This window comes from Vigna unguiculata, chromosome 5 (assembly GCF_004118075.2).
Source record: "Vigna unguiculata cultivar IT97K-499-35 chromosome 5, ASM411807v1, whole genome shotgun sequence".
In the NCBI taxonomy this organism is placed as follows: Eukaryota; Viridiplantae; Streptophyta; class Magnoliopsida; order Fabales; family Fabaceae; genus Vigna; species Vigna unguiculata.
In genome coordinates this window covers 38,720,738-38,746,394 of record NC_040283.1, presented here as the reverse complement: position 1 = coordinate 38,746,394, position 25,657 = coordinate 38,720,738, and the positions used below count along the sequence as shown (strand labels likewise).

General features: G+C 32.2%; 1 protein-coding gene across 1 annotated transcript; it reads left to right on the top strand.

Moving 5' to 3' along the window:
• The first annotated feature begins 15,567 nt into the window (after window positions 1–15,567).
• Window positions 15,568–16,366, top strand: LOC114185800 (calcium-binding protein PBP1-like). The gene has a single exon (XM_028073719.1). It carries the CDS (start codon window positions 15,586–15,588, stop codon window positions 16,060–16,062), a length of 477 nt encoding a protein of 158 aa, XP_027929520.1. The 5' UTR covers window positions 15,568–15,585; the 3' UTR covers window positions 16,063–16,366.
• The last annotated feature ends 9,291 nt before the right edge of the window (window positions 16,367–25,657 follow it).

Here is a 25,657-nt window from a genome sequence, read left to right as displayed (position 1 = left end):
CAACTAAAAATTTAAATTGGATATTTTGGATTTTTCATATTTGATTCAAAGAATGGATATCCAATCCAAAAAAATTATAAAATGTATATCAAATTGAAATCCAAATTTGGTAAAAGGGATTTTAAATAGATTAAATTTTTAATGAAATGAATTTTAAATGAATAGGATTAAAACAAAAGTGGATTTGATCAAGAAAATTAGATTTTTTTCCCACTCCTATCTACGATAAGATAGTTACTCATAAAGAGGTAGTGAGGTGGGTCAAAGCCACGACCACCTTCATGTTTTAAAATTTAGATATTGTGTATTATAAAAGCTACTGTGAATCCTTGTTGTTACATTGAAATGTAAATCACTTATTCTCTTGTGGTTTAGTATTTGACATGTTTATTTTTGTTTTTAAAGACAAGAGAAGAGATGTATTATTTTTAGAAAATTATTACTGTTATTGTTTTTACCTTTTTTTTATTGTTCGCGTTTATTGATAAGTATTTCTACCACTAGATATAACTATTTATTGTGTGTATTGAAAATTATATTTGATGGAAGTTCCATATTGGTTAAGAATAAGGTGATTTTATAATATATAATGGACGCAAACTTCACCTTACAAGCCGGTTGTGTGTGTTGAGTTAGACTTAAGATCCACTTTTTAACATGGTATTTGAGTCATCAGTTAGAGTCTATCCTAGCGGAATTTGTCATTTGTTCACTCTATAGTGCCACCCGCTATCAATTAATTTGTTATATCTTAGCGAAATTTGTCATTTGTCTCGCCTATAGTGTCATCCACTATTAGAATATTTATTATTTGTTAGATATATTGTTCCACTCGTTGTCAGACTACTCATTAATATCTAATCTCACACTCAAAATATATATGCCTCGATGTAAGAGATGTATGTTGAAAATCTCACATTATCTAAAAATAAGATGATTTCATAATATATAAATAGATGCAAACTTCATTGTAGCCATGTTACCATTTTATATATTCATGAATATCATAATTTAATTGCTGCCTTTTATACAAAGATATTTCAAGCTAGTCATCTCAAAAAGTATTTCTTGGTCCGTAGCTAGATGCGATAGCCACGGGTGGTAAGATGATAGCCACTGGGAGCTATGGTGTGAATGCAATAAAGGTGCATAGTGCGATCATTTCCTGAAAAAGGAAACGAAAAAAGGGAGAGAAAAATGAGCATATACTTTTACCTTTTTATAGGATGACCTAAATTATTAAAATAAATATACCAATAAAAAATATTTTAAGAAACCAGTCAGTGTAAGAATGAGAAAAAAAAAAAAAAAACTTAGCTAAATTACTCTACTATTAAATTTGATTTCTTGGATTTCATTCTTCTTTTTTTCCAAGGGGTACCCTTTTGGCAGAATGTTTTGGTTTGTTTCGGCCAAAACCACGAGAAACATGCCCAATGCATAGTGATCCAAATATTCGTCATCATCTTGAGAATGTTTAATTCAAAGGTGTTATTGAGTGGATAATATACTGGCGTATGTACGTAGGGTGCCGTAAGGTTATAAAACTTGACTGCCACAATGATATGATATGACAGAGCAATCCATTTCACCAAAAGTTTCTGTTCAAAGTTTCGTATAATTCAATACATTTTACTTTTTTTTTCTAATTAGTGGGGTATCTGCATAAACTATCATTTCATCCGAGACAAAAACTACCATAGTATGGCCAAAATATAGAGTACTGTTTATATTTAACCATTTGGGAGACATGGATCATCCATAACTGTAACTACTCTTCCACTCTTCTTCTGCCAATACAAGCAAAATGGAGGAAGTTGCATTGAAGCTTCCACCTGTCCAATGCATGCATCCAAAATTCAAACTAATATTCTTTCTTCTAATAATAAGGCTAAGTTGTACATTGCTGCACCCACTTTCAATTTTTCAATAATTTTTAATTATTACAATTTAATATAATAAAATAATTATGATCTTACGTACTAATTTTAGGATTTAAAGAGATTTCTTAATAATTGTCGTTAGATTGGTCTTAATTGAAATTCACCTAATTCAATGATAGGAGACAAGACATTTGCAGTACGATGATGATTCGTTTTTCAGCGACGTACTAGAACGACAACAGGAACATATACTTCGGGATTGGTAGTGTCGAAGCAGAGAAACGACGACGTCGCACTGGTTTTGTCTTCGTTTTGTTGCTGCATGAATTACCTCAAGGAAAGTTCAACAAAACGCAGAGAATCATCTCATTCTGAAATGCTTTATGCACAAGTCCAAAAAACAGATATGAATATTTCGTTCTATTTTCTATTATCACATGAAATTTTAATTAATTTACCCTTCTTTTTGTATATTATGAGATCTTGAAGTTGGCTTTGCTCTTACGCTAATCTCGATAATTAACTCCAGCAAAATCCTATTTGAGTGGGCTTTTCGAAACATTGATGTTACTATTTTGATTAAGAATTAATATATTAAATAAATCATTAAGTGCTATAGTTGAGGTTAATAACAATTTATTCATATATTTTTACAATAATAATTGTAACTCAATTATTAACTTTGAATATATTGCAAAATAATGATTAGCTTTAACTACATTTGTATAGGCCTTGATTTAGAAAGAAGTTTGATATATTTTTCAAAATTTGAAAGGGAAGTTTAGAATATTAAAGCTTCAAATGTTCAACATTCCTCTGTTGTCTAAGCTCCTATTGAAGGACATAATAGTGGGGTTAGGAAAATGTCTTTATCACATCTATTACATTAAATTCAACCTATAATAATAAACAATTCAACCTCACGTTTAGCATGTTTTTTTCTTCTTTTTTTTTACTTTACCAGACATGCACAAACACAAACTGCTTTACTTCTAATTACGTTTCTATTAATGAAAAAAAAAAAGTTAACACAGTTTCGTCTTTTCTTAATCCAATATTCATACTCAATTAATGATGGCTACTATTGTTTTAGCCTTTTCCACATTAATGATTCCTTTTCAACTAATCACACCTGTTTATTCCCTGTCGTTATTAACTTTTTATATTTGCTAAATCTATTTTAAAAAGTGAAAAATAATCAAACCATATCCTATATATAATATTATAGTTTTAGTCTGTTTTCTACTGTGTTTTATATAAAAAGTTTCAAATGTCATCTTCTATTTATATTAATTTTTCTTTTATAGCTTAAGTCACGAATCAGTAATAAAAGTTATATACATGATTTTATGTAGTGGACGTTTTTTTAATTGATGTCAGATTATAAGCTTGTAAGAGGTTGGTAATATACTTCTTTCTACATCTTTTATAATAGTATTTATAGCACGTGTAGTTAATTTATTATTATTATATAATTTATATCTATGTAAATATCCCTTTCAAGTATTCGTCATAACTAATTAGTTATAATATTCTCGATTGTCTTAATTTATTTAATGTTTTTGTTTATTGTGTTAAAAGAAACAAATGTTTATAACTGAAAAGAAAAAAAAAGATAATGTCACTTAAATCTAAAAACAGGTTTATCCGAACAATATTGTTGTTCGAAACTGAAGTTTCGTTATTTATGACTATTTTTAATTTCATTTTGCTTTCGGCTTTAGTTTACTATGTAAAATTTGATATTTTTTATTACATCCAAACAAAATTATATATAAACAATTTTTCAATAAATTTTAAAGAAACAAACTTTAGTCTCGTTATCATTTATAACAAGAATAATATTTTTGCATGTCATCAATAGTTTATATATATATATATATATATATATATATATATATCACTACTAGAATTTTTCATATTACATGAGGTTTTTCTAACAAATTTCTTAAAAAATTTATATGAAAAACTTTTTTTATCATTTTTTCTAAAAATTTTAATTGACAGATAATTTCTTTGTAGATAATTATTTCCAACAAAGTTATAAAATTCGCAAGTATTTCCTTTAAATTTATTTTGCAAAAAGTGTTTCATACAAAATATTTTGTAAAAAAAAATTAGAAGAAATTTCTTGTAATTTTTTTTCATAACAAAATTTATAAGTATGAATTTTTCAAAAGAAAATTAACAAGAAATATGATTTTTTTTTTTTTACTTTTTACGTAAGTTTATATTAAATTAAGCTATGCTTAGCTTCATGTTATTTGTTTTGGATACTTTTTCATCCAAAAGTAGAATCAAACCATAGAGTTAATAGCTGCTCAATTATTTCAAAATAATTAACTATGAAAAAAAATCTAACTTATACATCCATATATTTAAAAAAAATCACTTTTTTAGGGTTTCAATATTGTTGACAACCTATGATGCACCAATACTTCAATTTGGCTTACGTATCTGTGTCCGACATGTCTCTATATCCGATACTTTAGAATAATTTATCAATACTTATCAATGAATATCTAATTCATGAAGTCGTAATAGACTACAAGGAAATATTTGAATAATGATCAATTTTAGTAACCAAAAAAAATTAGTCACTATAGTGACCAATTTAGGTACAAATTTATAAACTAAACATCATTAGTAACTAAAATAGTTCAAAAAATTATAATTGGTCTATAAATTGATAACTAAAGTATTTTCTATCATAAATTGGTTTTTAAATTTGTCACTAATATTAGCTATCATAATTTTAATTTGGATTCACACAATAACAATCATATATTTATTATGTTTTTAACAATTGTTGTACACTTTTTAATATTCATATATAACGTATCTATCATGTATTGTTTTCTATTATTTTCAAAATAAACGTATCGACGTATCAGATACGTATCGTATCCGTGCATCATAGTTGACAACAAATCACGTTGGTTATGGAGAAACATACAAAGGAGAAGAAAATAATATTTATCTTGTATTTTGATTAGGGATTTAAAAAATTCTAAGAAATTAAAATACATAGTATTTGAATTACTTACAATTGATTTTTTTTCATTTATTAAATAGTTTGTTTGGATGAAATAATTGAAACATTGTAGATTTCAATTTTCTTGTTTGGATAAAGAAATTTAATTTCTATTTTCAGAAAAACAAAACTCTATCATTGAACTCGAGTTGAATTAGCTCGACCTTCGATCCGAAATGATTCATCTCAACTTTCTGTTCGGGTTGACTCACGAGGATTTAACCTGAGCCGAGTAGGCCAAACCTTTGGAGCAAGCTGACTTGGCTCGACCTTCTACCCAGGCCAACTAGGCTAGACCTTCATTCCGACCAACTCTACTTGACCTTCAACTTTGGCAAACTCAACTCGATCTTTGGTTCGACTTGATTCAACTCGACCTTCGGCACGGACGAACTCGACTGGTCCATCATATTAACTTGGCTCGACCTTCATCCTATGTCTACTCGATTGAACATTCGGTTCGGGCCGACTCATTTTGACCTTTGACTCGACTCGGCTCGACTTTAGCCTAGGAAAACTTGTCCTGACTTCGGCCTTACCTAACTCGGCTTGACTTCGATCTAGGCTAACTCGACTCGACTTCTAACGCAAGCGAATCTGTTAAACTTTTGGATTCGGCTCGACCTTCAATCCAGGTTGACTTAAATCATCCATTAGCCCCGACCAACTCGGCTCGACCTTTATAACGAGTCAACTCAACTCAACTTCATGGATGGAGTGAAAAGGAGTGGAATTTCAATTATCTTCTTTTTTGAATGAATTTCAAATTCTACTATTTTAGTTATTTGAAATACCTTCTTGAAATTCCAAAATTTCAATTTTCTTTTAACTTCCTCATCCAAACAATTCAAAGAATTTAAAATCCTCCAAATAAATGAATTACTCTATTAAATTGTCTCATTCAAACAGCACATTAATGATAGTAAAATAATCACATGATTTATTTTTTACATTTAAGAATCCAATATATACTAAAAGGGAAAAATAGATGAACAACCACTAAAACATAAATAGATTCTATTGAATTGAAATAAATGTGGACTAGTGACTAGTCAAATTAAAAATTATTAGAAGGTTAAATATATTTTTAGTTTCTAAAATTGTATACAAAAATTCGATTCTTTTTGTATTAAACTTTGATATAGTTTTATCTTCAAACTTTAAAAATGAATAAATATAATCCCTCTAACCCAATTGTATTTTTTTTACGTGTTAAATGACGTTTCAGACTCATTTGAGTTGTTTGTACTGTTTGACGCAGTTTAACTCCAAAATATAATCCCTCGTTAAACTTGTAAAACAAAATTAACATTGTTGGATTAAAACGATTATATTCATTCATTTTCAAAATTTAAAGACAAAAATATACCAAAATTTGGAACATGAACGAATTTTAATTATGCGTTCTAATGTAAGAACTATTTTAATATTTAACCCTTAAAAATTATACTTCACTTCTCAATTAAATATATTGCATTATGCAATGTGATAACGTCATCTACTGGTCTCTTAAGAGTAAGCCTTAGAATTACTACTTATGTTCACCTACACAAGCGCAAAAAGAAGTAATTTGTCTCTTAGGGCTAAGAAAAGTTGTCCTTGGTTATGTTGATCACCAAAAACAAGGTGTTATAATCCACAAACCAATAAAATTTATACTACTATAGATGTAGTTTTTCAATAGACCATGATATAGATTTTCCCTTAGTTTGAAATTTACAGGGAGAATTATGATGATATTCAAACTTTTGTTCCGTAAGTTGATATTGAGTTCAGATTGTAGAGTTGAGGTTATGTCAAAAGATCACAAAAGTGTACAAAAATAATGAGCAACAACCATATAACAAGGAAGAATTTAGCATGTCGAGATAACATGTTTGCCTATTGATGCTCACAATATACCACACCAATTGTCCCCACTCAAGAACCCAATACAACAAAATAAAATTATATCAAATCATGTCACTAGAGTGTTGAAAGGGGGAGCTACTTCAACTTATATGAAGATGGTTTTGATGATGTCCAAGGCTACACTTCATGTGTATTACCAGTTTAGAATTAGTCTTGTTTTAGTTAGGTTGTGCATTAGGCTGTTTGTATGAAATTATCAGATGTAAATCAAGCCTGCATTAAGTTGTAATTAACCATCACACTCTTGCTTGTGTAATCATGAATTGATTAGCTGTTTAACTAATGGATTAGTTGTGAGTACTGCACTAAGGCAGTGAAAATACACTCACGATAATTGATTAAGTAAATTCATAATCCATTAATGATAGTAGAGAACTGTATACAAAAGTTGTTTTCTGAAATCTGTTTCGGTCTGGAAAAAATTACAAATCACTTGAAATCATTTTGAGAAACAAACCTCCGAGATTCACAAAGTTCTTAATCATTCTTGAAGATCATTGAAGTGAAGATTCAAGGAGATTGATGGTTGATTCTACCTTGATGGGTCTAGCTTGAATCTATGAGCAAATTGACAAATTTGCACAACATATGTGTATTCGTTTCTTATTTATTTTGATTGTATCTCTGATTACAGTTGCTTCATTGTGTGAAGTGTAGGCCTAGGTGCAATTGCATGAATGCATTGCTCCTAGGGGAAGTTCTTGATTGGCAGATCAAGTTCTTTGGGTTTTTAGGTTCTAGAATTATATATGTGTTCTTGTAATTCTTGATACCTATTTGTGTTAGTGGAATCCTCCTAAGTGGGTTATTAAGAGAAGACTGAACGTAGATTCATCTTGAATCAAACCAGTATAAATTGTTGTGTCTTGCTTTTTTCTCTTCTCTTACAATCTTTCTTGATTGCTTTAAACAGTCCATTAACACAAAACTGCAAAATTGATTAATTGGGTCATAAGACTTAAAGACTCTTTCAAGATTCATCTTAAACAAGTGAAATGCTCATTAATCAATTCAGATCCCTTTTTGGGTTGAGCTTTTAGACAGATCTATTTTTAACAATTGGCACTAGAGTTGGTTAATCGCACGCTAATCGATTAGAAAGATCCTGATATGTCTAATACATCTCAAACCTTTGCTGAAGGAGCATCCATCAACATGCCACCTCTGTTTGCTTGTGAAAACTACCCTTTTTTGGAAAATTAGAATGAAAATTTTTCTTGAATCAGTGGACAAAGAGGTATGGGATGCTGTGGTGAATGGACCTTTTAAACCAATTAGGATAGTGGAAGGAAAAATTGTACTTAAAGAGTTCTCACCGTGGACTCTTGATGAAAATAAGAGGACACACTATGATGTTAGAGCAAAAAATATTATATCTTCTGCACTAACTTTGGATGAATTTTATAGGGTATATGTGTGTGAATCAGCCAAAGAAATGTGGGATGTCTTGGAAGTAACCCATGAGGGCACGAATGAAGTTAAAAGGGCAAGGAAGAACACTCTCATTCAAGAGTATGAGATGTTTAGGATGAAGTCTGGAGAAAGCATTTGTGATGTGCAGAAAAGATTTACACATATAGTAAATCACCTCCTAGCTCTTGGCAAGACTTTTGACAAAGAGGAACTCAATATCAAAATTTTGAAGAGCTTAAATAAGACATGGCAGCCCAAATTCACTGCAATTTCAGAATCCAGAGATCTTACTAGCATGAACATAGCCACACTCTTTGGGAAACTAAGGGAACATGAACTAGAGCTTGGAAGACTCAAGGAAGAAGAGGATGGAGAAAAGAGGCACACAATAGCCTTGAAGAGTGCTGTAAAATCTGCAGCAAAATTGAAGAAAGCAGAATTTGCAGATGACTCTAATGATGATTATAACTCTGACAGTGAAGCTTTGAGACTAATGGTAAAGGGGTTCTCAAAATTTATAAAATACAAGAACAAAACTAATAGTAATTCTGCAGAAATTAAAAGATCCTCTAGGAACCAAGAAAAAACATGTTCCAACCTGCTATGAGTGTGGAAAAATGGGACACATCAAACCTGAATGCCCTGTCCTCAAGATGAAGCAAAAACTAGAAGAGAAAGGTGAGGCAGACAAGCACAAGAAGAAAAGGAAAGCTTACAATAGTGACTCCAGCTCATCTAGTGAATCTGATGGAAGCATTGAGGAAGAGACCAACCTCTGTCTTATGGCTGAAACAGGCTCTTCTAAGAGCAATGTGAGTAGTTTCAACTCCAATGATGATGAAAATAACTACTATGAATTACTTGATGCTTTTAATGAATTGCATAAGGAAGCCACAAAATTGCAAAAGTCAAATAATAAGCGTAAAGGAGAAATTAAATGGCTTGAAGGTAGAGTAAAGCAACTAGAAGAGGAAAATGAAAATCTGATAACAAGTCTTGAAAAACTAGAGAAATCTAAGAAACACTCTAGGTCCAAAGATGACACAAGCTCTCCCCAATGTGAAAAATGCCCAGGACAGCTAGAAAAGATAGATTACCTAATGAAAACTCTCTCAAAATTCACTTTGGGAAGATCAAACCTTGATGCAGTGTTAGCATCTCAAAGGAATGTGCTTAATAAAGAGGGAATAGGTTACAGTGGCAAATCTAATCCATTAGGCATAAGAAATTTTCTAAATATGAGTAAACCAACATCTGTCATTTGCTCCTACTATTCTGAACTTGGTCATGCATCAAATTCCCGCTATTTTAAAAATTGTAGGGTTCCTAAAAGAGAGTACAAATGGGTACCTAAAGGAACACCTCAAACCACTAACATGAAAGGACCCAAGTTCAATTGGGTACCTGCATCTTCTCTTTAATCCTTGTTTCAGGTGTGTCTTGATGCAAGGAAAACAATGTAGCTTCTATATAATGGATGCTCAAGACACATGAAAGGAGATGTGAAGAACTTTTGCAGGATATCTTACAAAGCCAATTAATGGTCATGTTACAAGAGGTGATAATAACAAAGGTCAAATTTTAGGCATTGCCATGGTGAAAAGTTCCTCTTCTATTGTGATCAAGTATAATTGTTGGTTGAAGTACTCCCATATTTTGAATTTACTGCATGTTTGTTCACTAAAAAGGAAGTAAAATGTGCATTTTTTCATATTTCTACATAAATTAATCCATTAGGTAATTCTCTAATGGATTATCGTTTTCCTGCTATGGCTAATTTGTTTCTGAACACTACATAATTCATTAGATTAGTCATCTGCTAGTACTGTAATCCTTAACTGCCTGTATGCACTCTGATATTCTTGTTGTTGGATCTGTTTATCCATCCCATTGGTCTTGGTTTCTATTTGCTCTATACTTCTATATATTTCTGCACTACATATTTAAACTGATATTGCAATATTTAATTGCTGATTTGATTTATGGTTGTCTGCACTCTGATGTTAACCTGTGCTACTGATTTCACCTGTTGCGTTGTTAGTATTGTCATACTTTGTATTGTTACTCTGTGATGTTCATGGTTTGTGTTGGTTTGGTTGTGTTACACCCCTATGCTCTTTTTGCTAATGTCCAATGGGGAGAAAGCTATTTGTTTCTGTATTGCAGGATACATAATACTGTTATGTTACAGGACATATTTTGGCCATCATCAAAAAGGGGGAGATTGTTCAAAGGGGGAGCTACTTCAACTCATATGAAGATGGTTTTGATGATGTCCAAGGCTACACTTCATGTGTATTACCAGTTTAGAATTAGTCTTGTTTTAGTTAGACTGTGCATTAGGCTGTTTGTATGAAATTATCAGATGTAAATCAAGCCTGCATTAAGTTGTAATTAACCATCACACTCTTGCTTGTGCAATCATGAATTGATTAGTTGTTTAACTAATGGATTAGCTGTGAGTACTGCACTAAGGCAGTGAAAATACACTCACGATAATCGATTAGGTAAATTCCTAATCCATTAATGATAGCAGAGAACTGTATACAAAAGTTGTTTTCTAAAATATGTTTTGGTCTGGAAATAATTACAAATCACTGAAAATCATTCTGAGAAACAACCCTCTAAGATTCACAAAGTTCTTAATCATTCTGGAAGATCATTGAAGTGAAGATTCAAGGAGATTGATGGTTGATTCTACCTTGATGGGTCTAGCTTGAATCTATGAGCAAATTGACAAATCTGCACAACATATGTGTATTCGTTTCTTATTTATTTTGATTGTATCTCTGATTACAGTTGCTTTATTGTGTGAAGTGTAGGCCTAGGTGCAATTGCGTGAATGCATTGCTCCTAGGGGGAGTTCTTGATTGGTAGATCAAGTTCTTTGGGTTTTTAGGTTCTAGAATTATATAGGTGTTCTTGTAATTTTTGAATCCTATTTGTGTTAGTGGAATCCTTCTAAGTGGGTTACTTAGGAGAAGACTAGACGTAGATTCATCTTGAATCGAACCGGTATAAACTGTTGTGTCTTGCTTCTTTCTCTTCTCTTACAATCTTTCTTGATTGCTTTATACAGTCCATTAACACAGAACTGCGAAATTGATTAATTGGGTAATAAGACTTAAAGACTTTTTCAAGATTCATCTTAAACAAGTGAAAGGCTCATTAATCAATTCAGATCCCTTTCTGGGTTGAGCTATTAGACAGATCTGTTTTTAACATAGAGGTATCCTCGAGCCTATTTATGATCATGACTTCACCGGTAAGACCAAATATCTTATGACTAATTACGTTTGCAGACAAAATTTGTCTAACTCAAATATTTCATGTCAATTATCTATTTTATTTATTCCTAACAATGCATAGGATGTTTTAGTTGACACTAGGTGGAAAGATCTATTAATGAGGAGGTGAGATCCAAGCAAGGAAATGAAATGTGGGAATTGATAGATTTTCTAAAAACTAGTAAGATGTTCTTAGGCGTATACTATGAAATTTAATGCAAATGGTACAATTCAGAGATTCAAAGCTAGATTAGAGGTAAAAGGGTATACACAAGCATATAGAGTAGATTAAATCGAAACAATTGCTCCCATAGAAAAAATTTTAGCATAGTTTGTATTTTTATCTGTAGTTATAAGCCTTGATTGGTCCTTACAATTTGGTGTGAGAAATGCCTTCCTATAGTGATAATTGTTTGATGAAGTTTATACGAAGTTACCATAAGGATATAGGATCTCAAATGCAAATAACAATAACATATGTAAATTGAAGAAGTCATTGTATGGGCTAAAGAAATCGCCATGAGTATGGTTTGGTGGATTCACCAAGTCAATACTTGATTTTGGATATCAACTACAAATATCATATCTTGTTTCTAAAGAAAAAAAAAGGATTTCAAAGTTGAAAAAAACAAGGATTTCAAAAGGGAAAAAAGGATTACATCAGTACTTTCTTGGAATTGAAGTTTCAAGATAAACTTATAATTAAATCTAGTGTAGAAGATGAACTTAGAGGAATGGTTCTTAAGCTATGTGAAGATATGTGAACGAGACTACTTTTTCAAAATTTAAGACATAGACAAACAAATCTCATTCAATTGTATTGTAATGATAATGTTATGTGTACAATGCCGTCCAACATGACTATATATAAAGCATGTGGAGATTAATAATTTTATTATTAAAAGAAATTGATAAAACTATTTTGAAATTGTCAAATATTCAACCTAAATAATCAATTGGGAGCTATTCTTACTAAAGTTGTGACAAGCCAAATGTTTGGTTAATTATTAAATAAGTGGGGACGACATCCATTGTTTATCAACTTGAGAGAAAGTGTTGTTGAGATAAATATATTTGATTAACTAAATAATAAGTTTATATAGATGTACAAACTATTGTATTTCTTATTTTAGTTCTTACTTGTGGACTCTCATGATTAATTCTTGATTTGTAAAATTTATATATATATATATAACAAAATATATTAATAAAAATCATAAAATAAATTTTATTTGTCGATTCAATTGTGATAAGCTTAATTTGCAGATGAAGCTGAAATATGAATTTGCATAGAAACCTCTAAAGAGGAAAAAGATGGTTGTCGAGATGGTTTTTCAGTGTGCCTTATATGCCGTGGAGTTTCTGAATAGTCGATTCATGCAATTTGTTTTGGAAGCTATTAAAAGTGTTGTCGGGCTAGATATGTTTTTTTTTTATGACAACTTCACTCACTCTCACACATCATGTTTAACCCGAGTTTGCTATTAAAGTTTTCAAACAGAAAAGTAAAAAATAAGGATAAAAACTGTCATTCATCGTAAATCATTATTATTTTTATCTCTTTTTCTCGTCAAACATATCATCAGTTATTCTCTTCTTTCATTTTATTTTAATTTAGTCAAATAATCCTATTTTCCACCAATTTTGTACTTTTTTTTCTTCTATTCTCTCAATCTTTTTCATCCGATTAAATAAAGGCCAAATCTTTTCCACTGTCCAAATCACTTAACTTTCTTCCCAAATAACCCTCTTTTGACATGTGTACCAGTTGCACTACACATTACAACAACCCACTACATTTTCTTTAACTGATAAGTATACTTTCTCATTTCACATTTCTCATTTCATTTTATTTTATGTTATTTTACTGTATCATACTATTTAAAGATTTTATTATAATCTACATTAATTAAAAACGTCATTATTTCATCAACCTTGACAATTATCACTAAACCTCTTTCCGGTCTCTAGAAAGCACTTGTGGCATATAGCATGTCACCAACCTTCCCAAATGTGTCACTACCACTTGCTATTTAAAGCACAATATTGATATAAATAAATAAAAATAAAACATTGTCGTTTATCAATTCTCTCATAAATGCTTAAAAAAAATAATCTTTTCATAGTCAGAAATATATAAAAAAAAACATTTTTCCTTAACATTTCGTGACATACATTGTCCTGGTAATGGTAAGCACCTTTAAAATTCAGAAACATTTATGTAAGCTGAAAAAACCACACAGTACGTGATGTCTTCATCATGTGTGTCTGTCTCATTTTCTTTGTCGAGAAGGGGTTGCAACATTACTGTACGTAAAAGTAGAAACAGTTTCCGTTCAGATTGTCGTTAATCAAATAAAAAATATGCATGGTGAAGAGCACATGCGGGGTCCGTAAAATAAAACACAAAGGTGGAACCTTCTCAACACGTGTACCTACGTATAGTGTTCTGGTGTATATACGGTTTGAATGAGTACAATAATGCGTACATTTGCGATGCTTACAAAAAAGTTTTGCGCAGCTTCCACGAAAGAGAACGTCTCAATTACTCTGAAAAAGAAAGCAATTGTTGAAATGAAAGATGAGATAATTATAAGCTCCACAACAGAAACATTCACATCAAATTAATGACTCAGCCACGTGTCAGTGTTTCTCTGAGGCCTTTAATTTAATTGGGTACTTATTTGAACACGTTCGTGTGAAATTATTGGAGAAAAAGTAACCTTTCTCCTGAATTTGAGAGGGTTCTTTATGTAAATCACTTGATTTATCATCTTTGTACCCTCTTTATGTACTCAAATATTGAGCACACCTATTTCTATTATTACTCACAAGGTTGAGCTCATATTAATCCTAATTTCTTCAATTATACTATTATAGTACTTTTTTTTGGAAGGAAAGTACACAATGGTTTTTAACTAATAATTTACTATTTTAATCTCAGCAGAAGAACAATAAAATAAATAAAAAAATAGAATTGATTTTTTTTTAAATAGTCGTTCAAAATATAAGCATCAACTATACTTTTATTTCATTTATCTCTATGATATATATTAAATAACAACTAATTTAACATTATGTCAACTAAGTTAAACATTGTTGTATAAAAATGTTATTGATATCTAAAATAATTTTTATTATTAATAAAAATTTATAATTGATTTGTAAATCGGAGTTTAAATTGGTATTTAATGTTAGATATTAATATTTTAACTATTTTAGAATATGATAATTATAAGTAGTAAAATTTTTGATAACCTATGTTAGAGATAAATTTAGATTACATTTTAATTACAAAATTTTAGTAATAATAAATACCATTTTAGATACTAATAATTAATTATTTTTTATCTCTAAATTAATTATTATTTAATAATTTTCTTTATAGTGCTAGTACATTAATAAAGTTAGTCAAACTTATAATTCATAAATAATAAAATTACAAAAGCTTAGTAATCTAGTATCAAATAATAGTGTAGATGACTAATAAATATATTTTTCAATAGTTTTTCTTCACCACTTGAAAAAAAATTAAGTGAATTTATGTCATATAAATTAAAAACAATTCATACACTCCAATTTGATGAAAGTTAAAAAAAAATACACATGCAAATATAAATGCATAATATAAGCTAATTAAGAGAAACTAAATTTATTTTACTACTTTATTTTCCCTTTTATAATATCATGTGTTACTGATTGTTAGTTTAAGTCGAGACATACAAAATATATATAATAAAAATTATGATTATAATCTATGAAATTGTGAATTATTTTTGAGACCAGTATTTCAAAAGTAAAAATAAAAGGTTAATGAATATCTGGAATTGAAAATGTTTTTAATGCTGTACTGTCGGTCTTTGTCGATAACTTCATTATGAAATTTAAAAGAAATGATGATAATAAATCTTGCATACAAAATAATTATAATTCGAAAGAAAAGAAAAAAAAAACATTCAGAAATTATTTAATAACTCTGCAGATTTGTGTGAGAAAATGCCACAATTTGAAGAGGCAGCAGTGACCAGAAAAACACATAAAAAAGGCAATATTCAGAATGAGAAATCTGTGTTGGCTGTTTGTGATTATTTGGGTATATAAACAAACACATGAGGCTTCTATGAGAAGCTACCATTATCCTCTGCACACAGTGTTCTTGAGATTTTGGCCGACACAGAATCCTGGGGAGATGGAACTTGACTACCTGATGGACTTCGAGGACTACTTCCCCTCCATGATTGCGCGAATGGGGGCAGAAGGATTCATCGGAGAACTCTGCAACGGCTTTCGCTTGCTCATGGACGTTAACAAAGGCCTCATCACCTTCGAGAGCTTGAAGATCAACTGTTACTTGCTAGGTTTGGATGTGAGAGACGACGAACTGGTGGGCATGCTAATGGAGGGTGATTTGGACGGAGATGGTGCTCTTAGTCAAATGGAGTTCTGCATTCTCATGTTTAGGCTCAGTCCTTGTTTGATGGATTCACCTAAAATCTGCACTACTCAGGTTGGTGCAGACCCCATGCTCATCTAGAATCTAATGTAAAAAAACTGTTACTACTGTTACTGTTACCATCATTACTCTTAATTAACACCACTACTTCTTACCTACTTCTCTTTCTTCCGTTTTTCTCTTTCTCAGTTACATAGTTAGCATAAGAGAATTCAGAGAAGTAGAATTCATCTTGTTGTTGTGACTTTCATAAATCTTAGTTATGTCATTCAATGTTCTTCGGAACACAAAAATGGCCTTCCATCTGTAGTTTCTCTCTCTCTCTCTCTCTCTCTCTGTCTATAAAGTAACGTTGATGAATGATTGTTGTCACTGTTAACTATTATTTATGTATTTATTTATTCTGTTCTGATGTGCCATGCACTGTTTGAAAGCTAACGCTCTAGAGTGCTGTCGGAGAAACGTCATTTCATGTTTTCGTTCACTTTTCGGAAGTCACGAACTCACTTGTCTGTGGCTTCCGAGCGTAACGAGAGCGACGCAGGTTGCGCATAATTGAGATTAGGTTAAGTCGAGATTCGGGGAGATTTGGTTTTGTTAAAAAAATATATATATAAGCAAAGGAATTTTGCTATGATTGTAATATAAACTTGTGTTTAAATAATGATAATATAAAATAATGCAGGGTTAAATGTTTAAGATGAGTTAAGCAATTGTTAGAAAAATTGAAAATATTATGCATATGTTAAATGAAAAGAACAGTATACGTTGACTAAGTTATGCAGAGACTTCTTCGCAGAGTAATGATTGTCGATGAAACTCTGCTTTCTCATATATGTATATATTTGTTTTAATTGTCTTCTACAAAAGCCTAAAAACTAATTTCTTTAAACATTTTTTTTAGATGCCTTTTCTGCTTCATTTGATAACTTTTTTTCATAGTAAAATGTTATATTACAATGATGATAATAAATATAAATAAAATATTATAATTTGTGAAACTATACCCTGAGTGTAAAAGAAAGATGGATGTGTGAAAGCATCATGGCATTTTTAAAAACGCTTAAGGAGAGACTTTTATAGATTAAAAGATGGAGTTAATAATGTGGTATTTTCTCTATAATGTTTAATATAGTTATAATAAAAAATTGCTAAAATTAATAAAATATTAAATAAGTACTTTTAGTCTTAATAAATACTTATACATTTATTAAATATTCTTTAGTTTATGTTTATTGATGTTGAACAATAATATATATGTGTAGCAACCATTAAATGATAACATGAAAAAATCTTTGAAAAAGTCGTCAACATAATTTATTATATTGCCAAAGAAACTCTTAAAAGAAGGAATAATCTTCTAAATTAAATTTGGATCCAGAGTCGTTTACAAGAAGATATTATCACCTTATAAGATCTATTATGAGAGGGTTCTTCTAATGTGAGACAGTTCTTCTAACTAAATGTAATTTTTAAATTATTTATTCTTATCTAAAAATCAAATAAATTAATTATTTGTATACCTTTTAAACTAAAAAAATATTTATAAAATTATTTATTTTGGTATGATATTGATTGAACTTGTTTTTACATATTTTTATTCACTAATTGTTTCTTTAAAAAAGAATTAAGCTGTTGTAAAATTTGTTTATTGCAAAATATGCTTGGCCATTATAAGTAGAGTAATTTCGTTTTGGTCATTATTGATACAACAATTTCGATTTGGTTATTACAAAAAATATGATTGTTGTTGAGTTGTTAGAGGATATTCATCATGAGCCATAAGATTTTAACTCATCATCATCTCTCATTCACATCTATAAATAGGTGGTCTCGTGCTCTCCTAAAACACGTTCTCAATTCTCTTGTCTCTCTTCTTTCTCATATATTTTCATCTGCTCTCTTGAGTTACTTCATCTATAAAGAGAAGTATTTTCTTGCTAGTTATGAGATTATTAAGACAATCTAGAAAGTTCCTATTACATTTTGGAGGACTTGCGCAACACACTGCATATAAATTTTTAATGACAAAGAATTTACATGTTTCAGGAAGAGTTATTTTATTTTTGGTTCGTTAGTTTTCCAACACTTATTTAAATGTAATTACGTTTATTTTCAATAAAATTATATTAAAAGAAATATAAGATAATAGAATCATATATATTTCAAATAATTTATTTATTAATTTATTTACTAAAATAATTTTGAAATAATAAAATATAAGATATATATTTATATTTGAGATTAATAAAATTATTTTACTTCAAAATACACACACATATTTTAATTAATTGATACTATATATAAACGACTTTTCAATATATAAAAATAAACTACATATGTACAACCATACTTATTTAAGTAACAGATGAAAAAAAAATGAAAGTATTATAAATAATATGTATTTTAAATGCAAATAAATTAAAAATATCAATGATTAGATTTATAATAGTTCTAAATTTAGAAGGTACAGAAAATGAAGTAAAAATTTGGATACCGTACCATCCTACCTAATTGTATGAATGTATGACAGAAAGAAGTTGGAATACAGCGTACTCAAAAGCACCATTTAATGTGGTGTGGCCCCTTACATGCAACTTTATTATTTAATAAAGCTTTGGTTGAGACCCGTGAAGTGAAGAAGAGCCTTTTAACCGTCTCTGACAGCAACATATTTACCCTACCTACGTTCTACGTTCTGTCTTCTCCACAACTTTAGGATTTCTTATCACTTCTAACTTTGGTCATATTATAAATGCTTTTGGAACTGCACACTCTCGTTTCACACAATTTTCTCACCTTCTCTGCTTCTTCTCTTTTTCTCTCATCTTTTTTTTAACTAATGACATCATCACACCCTATAACGTCACTAGTGCAAAATTGCATTTTTACCTCGCCTTATAGGTCTCGGTTGATAAGGAACCGAAGCATATAACGGCGCAGTGGCATTTTTGCAATTTTAAGCAACTTTTATGCCTCGGTTCAAGAAAAGCCCGAAGCCAAAAGGGGTTATAGGCTTCGGTTCAAAAAAAAACCGGTGCCAAAAGGTCCTTATATGCTTCGGTTGAATAGACCCGAAGCCAAAAAGGTGACTAGAAATTTCAAAAATGCCACTAGCGGTTACGTCTTTGGCCTCGGGTGGCACTGAACCGGGACCAAATAGGGCTATATGCCTCGGTTATTAATTGAACCGAGGCCATATACTTTAATTAGGGCATCTCCTTTACTTCTTCCTCGCGCGCCGCTGCTCCATCTCTCTCTGCGACAACACTCTCCTCACTCTTCCCCTCTGCGCACACTCTCCTCACTGTTCCACCACCACCCCACACTCTCCTCACTGTTCCACCACCACCCCACACTCACTGTTCCCCTCTGCGCACACTCTCCTCACTCTCCTCACGGAAGAACTGGTTTACGAAGAGGAGAACAACGCAACGCAGAGTCTCCGTCACCCTCGGAACCGCCGCCGCTACAGTCTTCACGGTGGACAACGCAACGCAAACCCTAATCCCTCTCACGGCTGCGCGGCCCTGCTCGCCTGGGACTACGTCAACGATTGACGTCGGCACGCATTCGCTGCCACCACGCCAGCCACCGACACTGGGTCCGCGAGCACCAAGGAAACCAGCCCTCCGGCCGCCGCGACAACGACCACTCCTGTCCGAGACTCCGACTCTCTGTTTCTCTATTTCTGATTTGTTCTTGGGTGTGAACGTTTGGGGAAGATGAAATGTGAGAGCTTTGTGCTGGGACGGGGTTCTGATTCGGTGTGATGTTGTATTGCAGGGAAGCGGAGGAGGAGGCGGAGGAGGAGGAAGAAGAGAAGGAGAATGAGGCGGATGACGGTGGTGACGCGGAGGTCCGTTAAACCTATCATCAAGAACGTGCAGAGGGACATGTCTCGTGAAAATTTTAATTAAAAAAAAATATTTTTACCTATGGCTCCGGTTCAGTTAGAACCGAGGCATAAAAGAGACTTTATGGTTTCGGGTAACAACCGAGGCCAAAAGAGGTACCTTTTGGCCTCACCCCAATATGCCTCGGTTCCAGACCCGAGGCAAAATGAAGAAAATGACCGGGGCAAAAAGCCCTTATTGCACTGGTGCGTTGTCTACCAAAACATTTAACGTTGCCAAAAACCAGAAACAATTAACTGTGAAAATCGACAAACCAGTCTCAGTCCCCAATCCAAAACCAACAAAACAGCCAGAACATCAACCCAGATTTATTTTAACTTCTTTTTGCCTCAACTCAATACTCTGCTCACACTTTTCTTGCGCCTCTTCATAATGCGATAATTCATCTTTTGTCTTCGAAATTCATAGGTGGGTCAAAGTTTCATAGTAAAATTAAATAAAATGATTCGTAAATCTATTGTATAAAAAGAAGGGAGAGATTTATTATGAATATACATCGTTAATAAAGTATAAGTTCAATCACATAAGACATTATACTTGTTTTCTTTTTAATGAGACACATCTACCTGAAACTCAATCCAACTCAACCACATAAGACATTGACACCACTATCAACTTAAAATTTCAACACGATGAGTTTATGAATCTTCATCCTTATATGGTACTTAACTTTCTTATTTCTACCTACTACGAAACTTAAACTCACACTTAAATTTTCAAACATTGTGTATGGATTAAAGGTGTGTGATAAATTTTCACCTTTATTGTATTTACGAGACAAAGACGTAAGCAAAGATTATGAATAAAACCTAAATTAGCATATAATAAATATTAATATATTTTATTTTTAGTGCCATTAGAAAAAAATGTTTAATTATGCCTTTGGTCCCCATTTTGGAGTCAAAATCTCAAAATGGTACCTAAATTTTTAAAAGTCTCAAAATTGTCCCTTTTTTTATTGAAACGTCTCACGTTTGCCCTTTCCATAAGTCAAGGTTGACACCGTTAGAGGGAGTGTCACGTGTCAGCTCCTCGATTTTTTGAATTTTTGAATTTTTATTTTGAATTTTTTAAAAAAAATCAAAAAATTACCACGTGGCAGTGACAGAGTGAGTGATGTGGCAGTGATAGTGACACGTGTCAGTATTACACCACGTGTCATTTCCTTAGTCTCAATTTGGTCCCTTTATTTTAATTTGTCTCAATTTAGTCCCAATTTTTGTAAAAATTAGCAATTTTGTCCCTCTCCAAATTGAAATCAAATTTAATTTCTCTATAAATGTACACAAATATTTCCATCAAAATTGATTTTTCAAGTAAATATTTTAAACCAAATTAAGTTCATTTAATTAATATTTTACATTGAACTTTATTTAAAATGGTTTAAAAGTTGTTAATAGAAAATAATGTTAATAGAAAAAAATTCATAAATTAACTAGTTCATGTAAAAATAAAACACATATAAATTTAAAATTTGAAAACAATTTTAAGTAAAGTTGAATGTGAAACATAATTTTAAATAAACTTAGCTATGTTAAAAATATATAATAAAAATATCAATTTGAATAAAAATATCAAATTTAATAAAAATATTTGTATAACATTTATATAAAATTAATTTTTTGTTTCAATTTGAAGAGGGACAAAATTGCTAATTTTTACAAAAATTGGGACTAAATTGAGACAAATTAAAATAAATGGACCAAATTGAGACTAAGAAAATGACACCTGGCATAATACTAACACGTGTCACTGTCACTGCCATGTCACTTTGTCACTGTCACGTGGCACGATGACAACTTGACACGTGGCAATTTGTTGATTTTTTAAAAAAATAATAAAAAAATTCAAAAATAAAAAGAAATTCAAAAAAAAAATAATAAAAAAATTCAAAAAATCGAGGAACTGACACGTGGCACTCCCTCAAACGGCGTCAAGCTTGACTTAACGGAAAGGGCAAACGTGAGACGTTTCAACAAAAAAGGAGACTATTTTGAGACTTTTAAAAATTTGGGTACCATTTTGAGATTTTGACTCCAAAATGGGACGAAAGGCATAATTAAACCTAGAAAAAAAGTTTGTAGTCTTGGTTTAGTTTGTTTATGTTAGCTGGTTTGAAAAAGATTTCCAAAATCTATTTATCATTTCACATGAAATTTACAAATTCTCTAAAAAGATCCCAACCAGCTTGCAAGATACAAAATATCCATATTTTTAAATACAAATTTAGCTTCCTTAACTCAATTTGTCTGCTCCTTTTAAGACATATAATTAGGAAAGTCTTAGCTTGTTTCCAAAAAACATATCACTGAGAAAGAGTAACATATTGAATTTAGATTCTACACGTAGTCACAAAACCCCCTTCATACAAACCACATTATAGTAACTTGAGATTTGAGGGGGAAAATTACTCAAACGGAATTTGATTGGTCAGACTAAAAAGCAAGTACTGTATCACTTTTCGTCTAGTCTAAAACCATTCATAATCGTCAAATGTACATGAAAACAATTCCATGGATACCATGAATATCCGCCATTTTTTATTTAATTTTAAATAAAAGTATTTAAAAACAGATTTTTAAAATAGAAACTTAGATTTAAAAATTCGTTTTATTGTACAATTTATATAAAATTGCACACTAAAATATTAATGTAAATAAATTTGATCTTTGTAATAAATTTAGATGAATTGTATTAAAATATAAATTTTTAAAAATTAATCTTTTCAAAAATAACTTCAACCTTTTAGGTTTAAATATAAAAAAAATATAAATATTTAAGTTTTAAGCAAATTTTCAATTATTAAATTTGTTTCGTTATTAACTTTGTGTTGATAACTTTATTTATTTTTTAAATATTGAGATCCATTAATAATTATTAGTTGATAGTGTGTATATGCAAGCTCAATATCATAATACTCATATCCATCTCATCGTAAGCAAGTAATGATATTATAATTTATTTGATGGTAATCCAGTTTATTTAATGTAAGATACTAATAAAATTAGTCGAGTTATATGATTAATTTAATGGTAAAAGTCAAAAGAAAGGGTAGGTGAAATTGTGGATTGAACTTTTCTCTATTGACATTTGGAAATTATCGTTTTGAGTTATATATTAAACATAATTTAAGAAATTAACTTTTTCTTTTAAATTACCTCTTAGAAATATTAAAATTTGTTCTTTTTGTAACATCCTATTTGAATAGATAAAATTTACTAAATAAAACATCACACAATCATAATAAAGAGCAGTCAGATTTGGAACAACATACATAAGAAACCCAACTGTTACAGTCATCCAAGAATGTACTTGCAAGGCTTTCTAGGCATATAACCATGCCATAGCCAAAACAGAAACAACAAGATTCACAGATAAACAAAAGAACTCCTAGAGCGAGAAATTACAATAGGCACTAGGGCCATAGAATACTCCTGAGAGGCATGCAAACATGTCCCCTAAGCTGCACCACTGCTACCACCAAGCCTACTCCCAGAATTTCCTCCATCTGCTCCCACCAAGGGTGATCATCGCGAAAGAGAAAATGTAACAGGAACATAACAAAATGCAAGGGTAAGCTAATGTAATATAAATTTTATCGGGGTATAGCATACGAATATTTAAACAGATCAATCATGCAGCACAGTAAGCACAGAGAATCTAATTGTAGCCAACACACTAGACACTATGACTCAATTATCCGGATACATATACTAAGATCGAATTCACTGGAAGCTTGCACTCGTGGTGGCCTCTACTGCTCTGCAGAGCCATTGCCAATGGGTTTCACCCTACCACGCACAAGGTTAACCTTCAAGCATCTAAGGCCATTATCCTGCCAAAGACTAAGGCCTCCCGCCACTCTCACCACTTGGGTCAGATTGCTCTACCTGAGACTCACTGACCCTTTAGAGTTTCGGGATGCGATCCTTACTTGAATCCATATCTTAATATATACACTACACGCCACCATGAAGTCTCCCCACGAGACTCATTGAATTACGCCTATCACATACAGTTTTCATGTCTCTCATGCCACAACCACCACTTATCATCTCAACATTTAATTCTCATGCATGTTCTCAACCAACCAAACAGAATTCCATATATTACTCATGCTAACATACAACTTTCAGTGTACACAACTTATACAACTCATACAAACACACCGAAATCATGCACGTTTGAGATAAATAACCATACTCAAGGGAAATAAAAATATAACATATAAATCTGCGCTATTCTCGCCTAGGCTAGAAATCCTCGCTTAAGACACCGCAACTCTCTCGCTTAGGCTAGGCCTTCTCGCCTAGGCGAGACCTGTAACAGTGGCACCCAACGAGCATCTCGCTTGGGCGAGACTAGCTCGCCTGGGCAAGATCGCCCTTCGCTCAAGAATCAAATCCTTCACCTGAACAAGGACGCAAGCAGAGCACACCAGGTTCTCCTTCGAGAACTCGCTTGGGAGAGTCACCCTCGCCTGAGCGAGACAGCGTGTCGCCCAAAACAAGAGCCCTCCGCCTAGGCGAGCTGCTCGAACAGAACCTGGGCAAGTCTCAACTATTCTCGCCTAGGCGAGACGAGCTCGCTTGGGCGAGAATAACAGTACTCACCTACTGTTACGCGCATGCAGCAGAGATACAACTCAAAAACAACATACCAAAACGCAAACAATCCAGTTCATACCATCCAAAACATCAATCACGCATAAATTCATGGTACAGACCAAAAACATGCAGAAATGGTTCTTAAAGACTCAAAATATAGCTTCCCTTACCTCTGTTTGAGTACTAAAAGCAAGCAGACCCTAACTAAGGGGGTATTACAGTTCCAAGAACTCGAGTAGAGCTGAAACATGAAGATCCAAACAAAACGACGTTAGAAATCTTAACCCTAACTTGACCAACGTGCTCAACAGCGAAAAAGGGTGAAGAAATGGACGAAAACTCTATAGCTTGACTTACCAGGAGGTACAAGATGAGTTTGCTAGCTTGGAGGCGGGAGGAGATCGGGCGCCCTAGCAGAGCTCCTGTTTTCTTAGACTATTTCTGAAAAGGGAACAAGAGATAATGAGAAGGCTGAGTAGGGTATTGGGGTCCTATTGTAGGGCTGACCTTAGGCCTACGAAGAGGCCAGGCCCAACACATGAAACTGAAAATGGGGCTTACAATATCTCCCCAACAACAAATATTTTTCGCCCTCGAAAAATTAGACTTACTAGAATAGATATGGATATGAACTCCTCATCTCCTCTTCTAGCTCCCAAGTAGAGTCTTCTGTCCTCCGATCCTAGATGACCTTCACCAGACTAGTGGCTCTTCCCTTGCGCTCATTCACTTGGCGATCCTCTATAGCCACGGGCTGTACCACTACCTAGAGATCCTCCCTGACTTCCACATCCTCCGCCTCCAACACATGTGATGGATCAAAAACATACTTCCGTAGTTGTGAGACATGGAAGACTGGGTGTAGATTAGCCAACTGGGGTGGCAATGCAATCTCATAAGTCACGGGTCTTATCCTTCTCAAGATCTGATATGGACCCAAGAACCTAGGAGACAGCTTCCTTGAGCGGATAGCCCTCCCCACACCAGTGGTTCGGGTCACCCTCAAGAACACATGTTCCCCAGCCTCAAACTCTAGGGGCCTCCTCCTTCGGTCTGCATATGCCTTCTACCGACTCTTAGATGCTTACAATCTATCCTTCACCAACTGCACCTTCTCTGTGATTTGTTGCAATAACTCAGGTCCCACCAAAA

Excerpts from the sequence above, each read along its gene's own strand:
- LOC114185800 (XM_028073719.1), top strand. The coding sequence starts at position 15,586 with ATGAGAAATCTGTGTTGGCTGTTTGTGATTATTTGGGTATATAAACAA.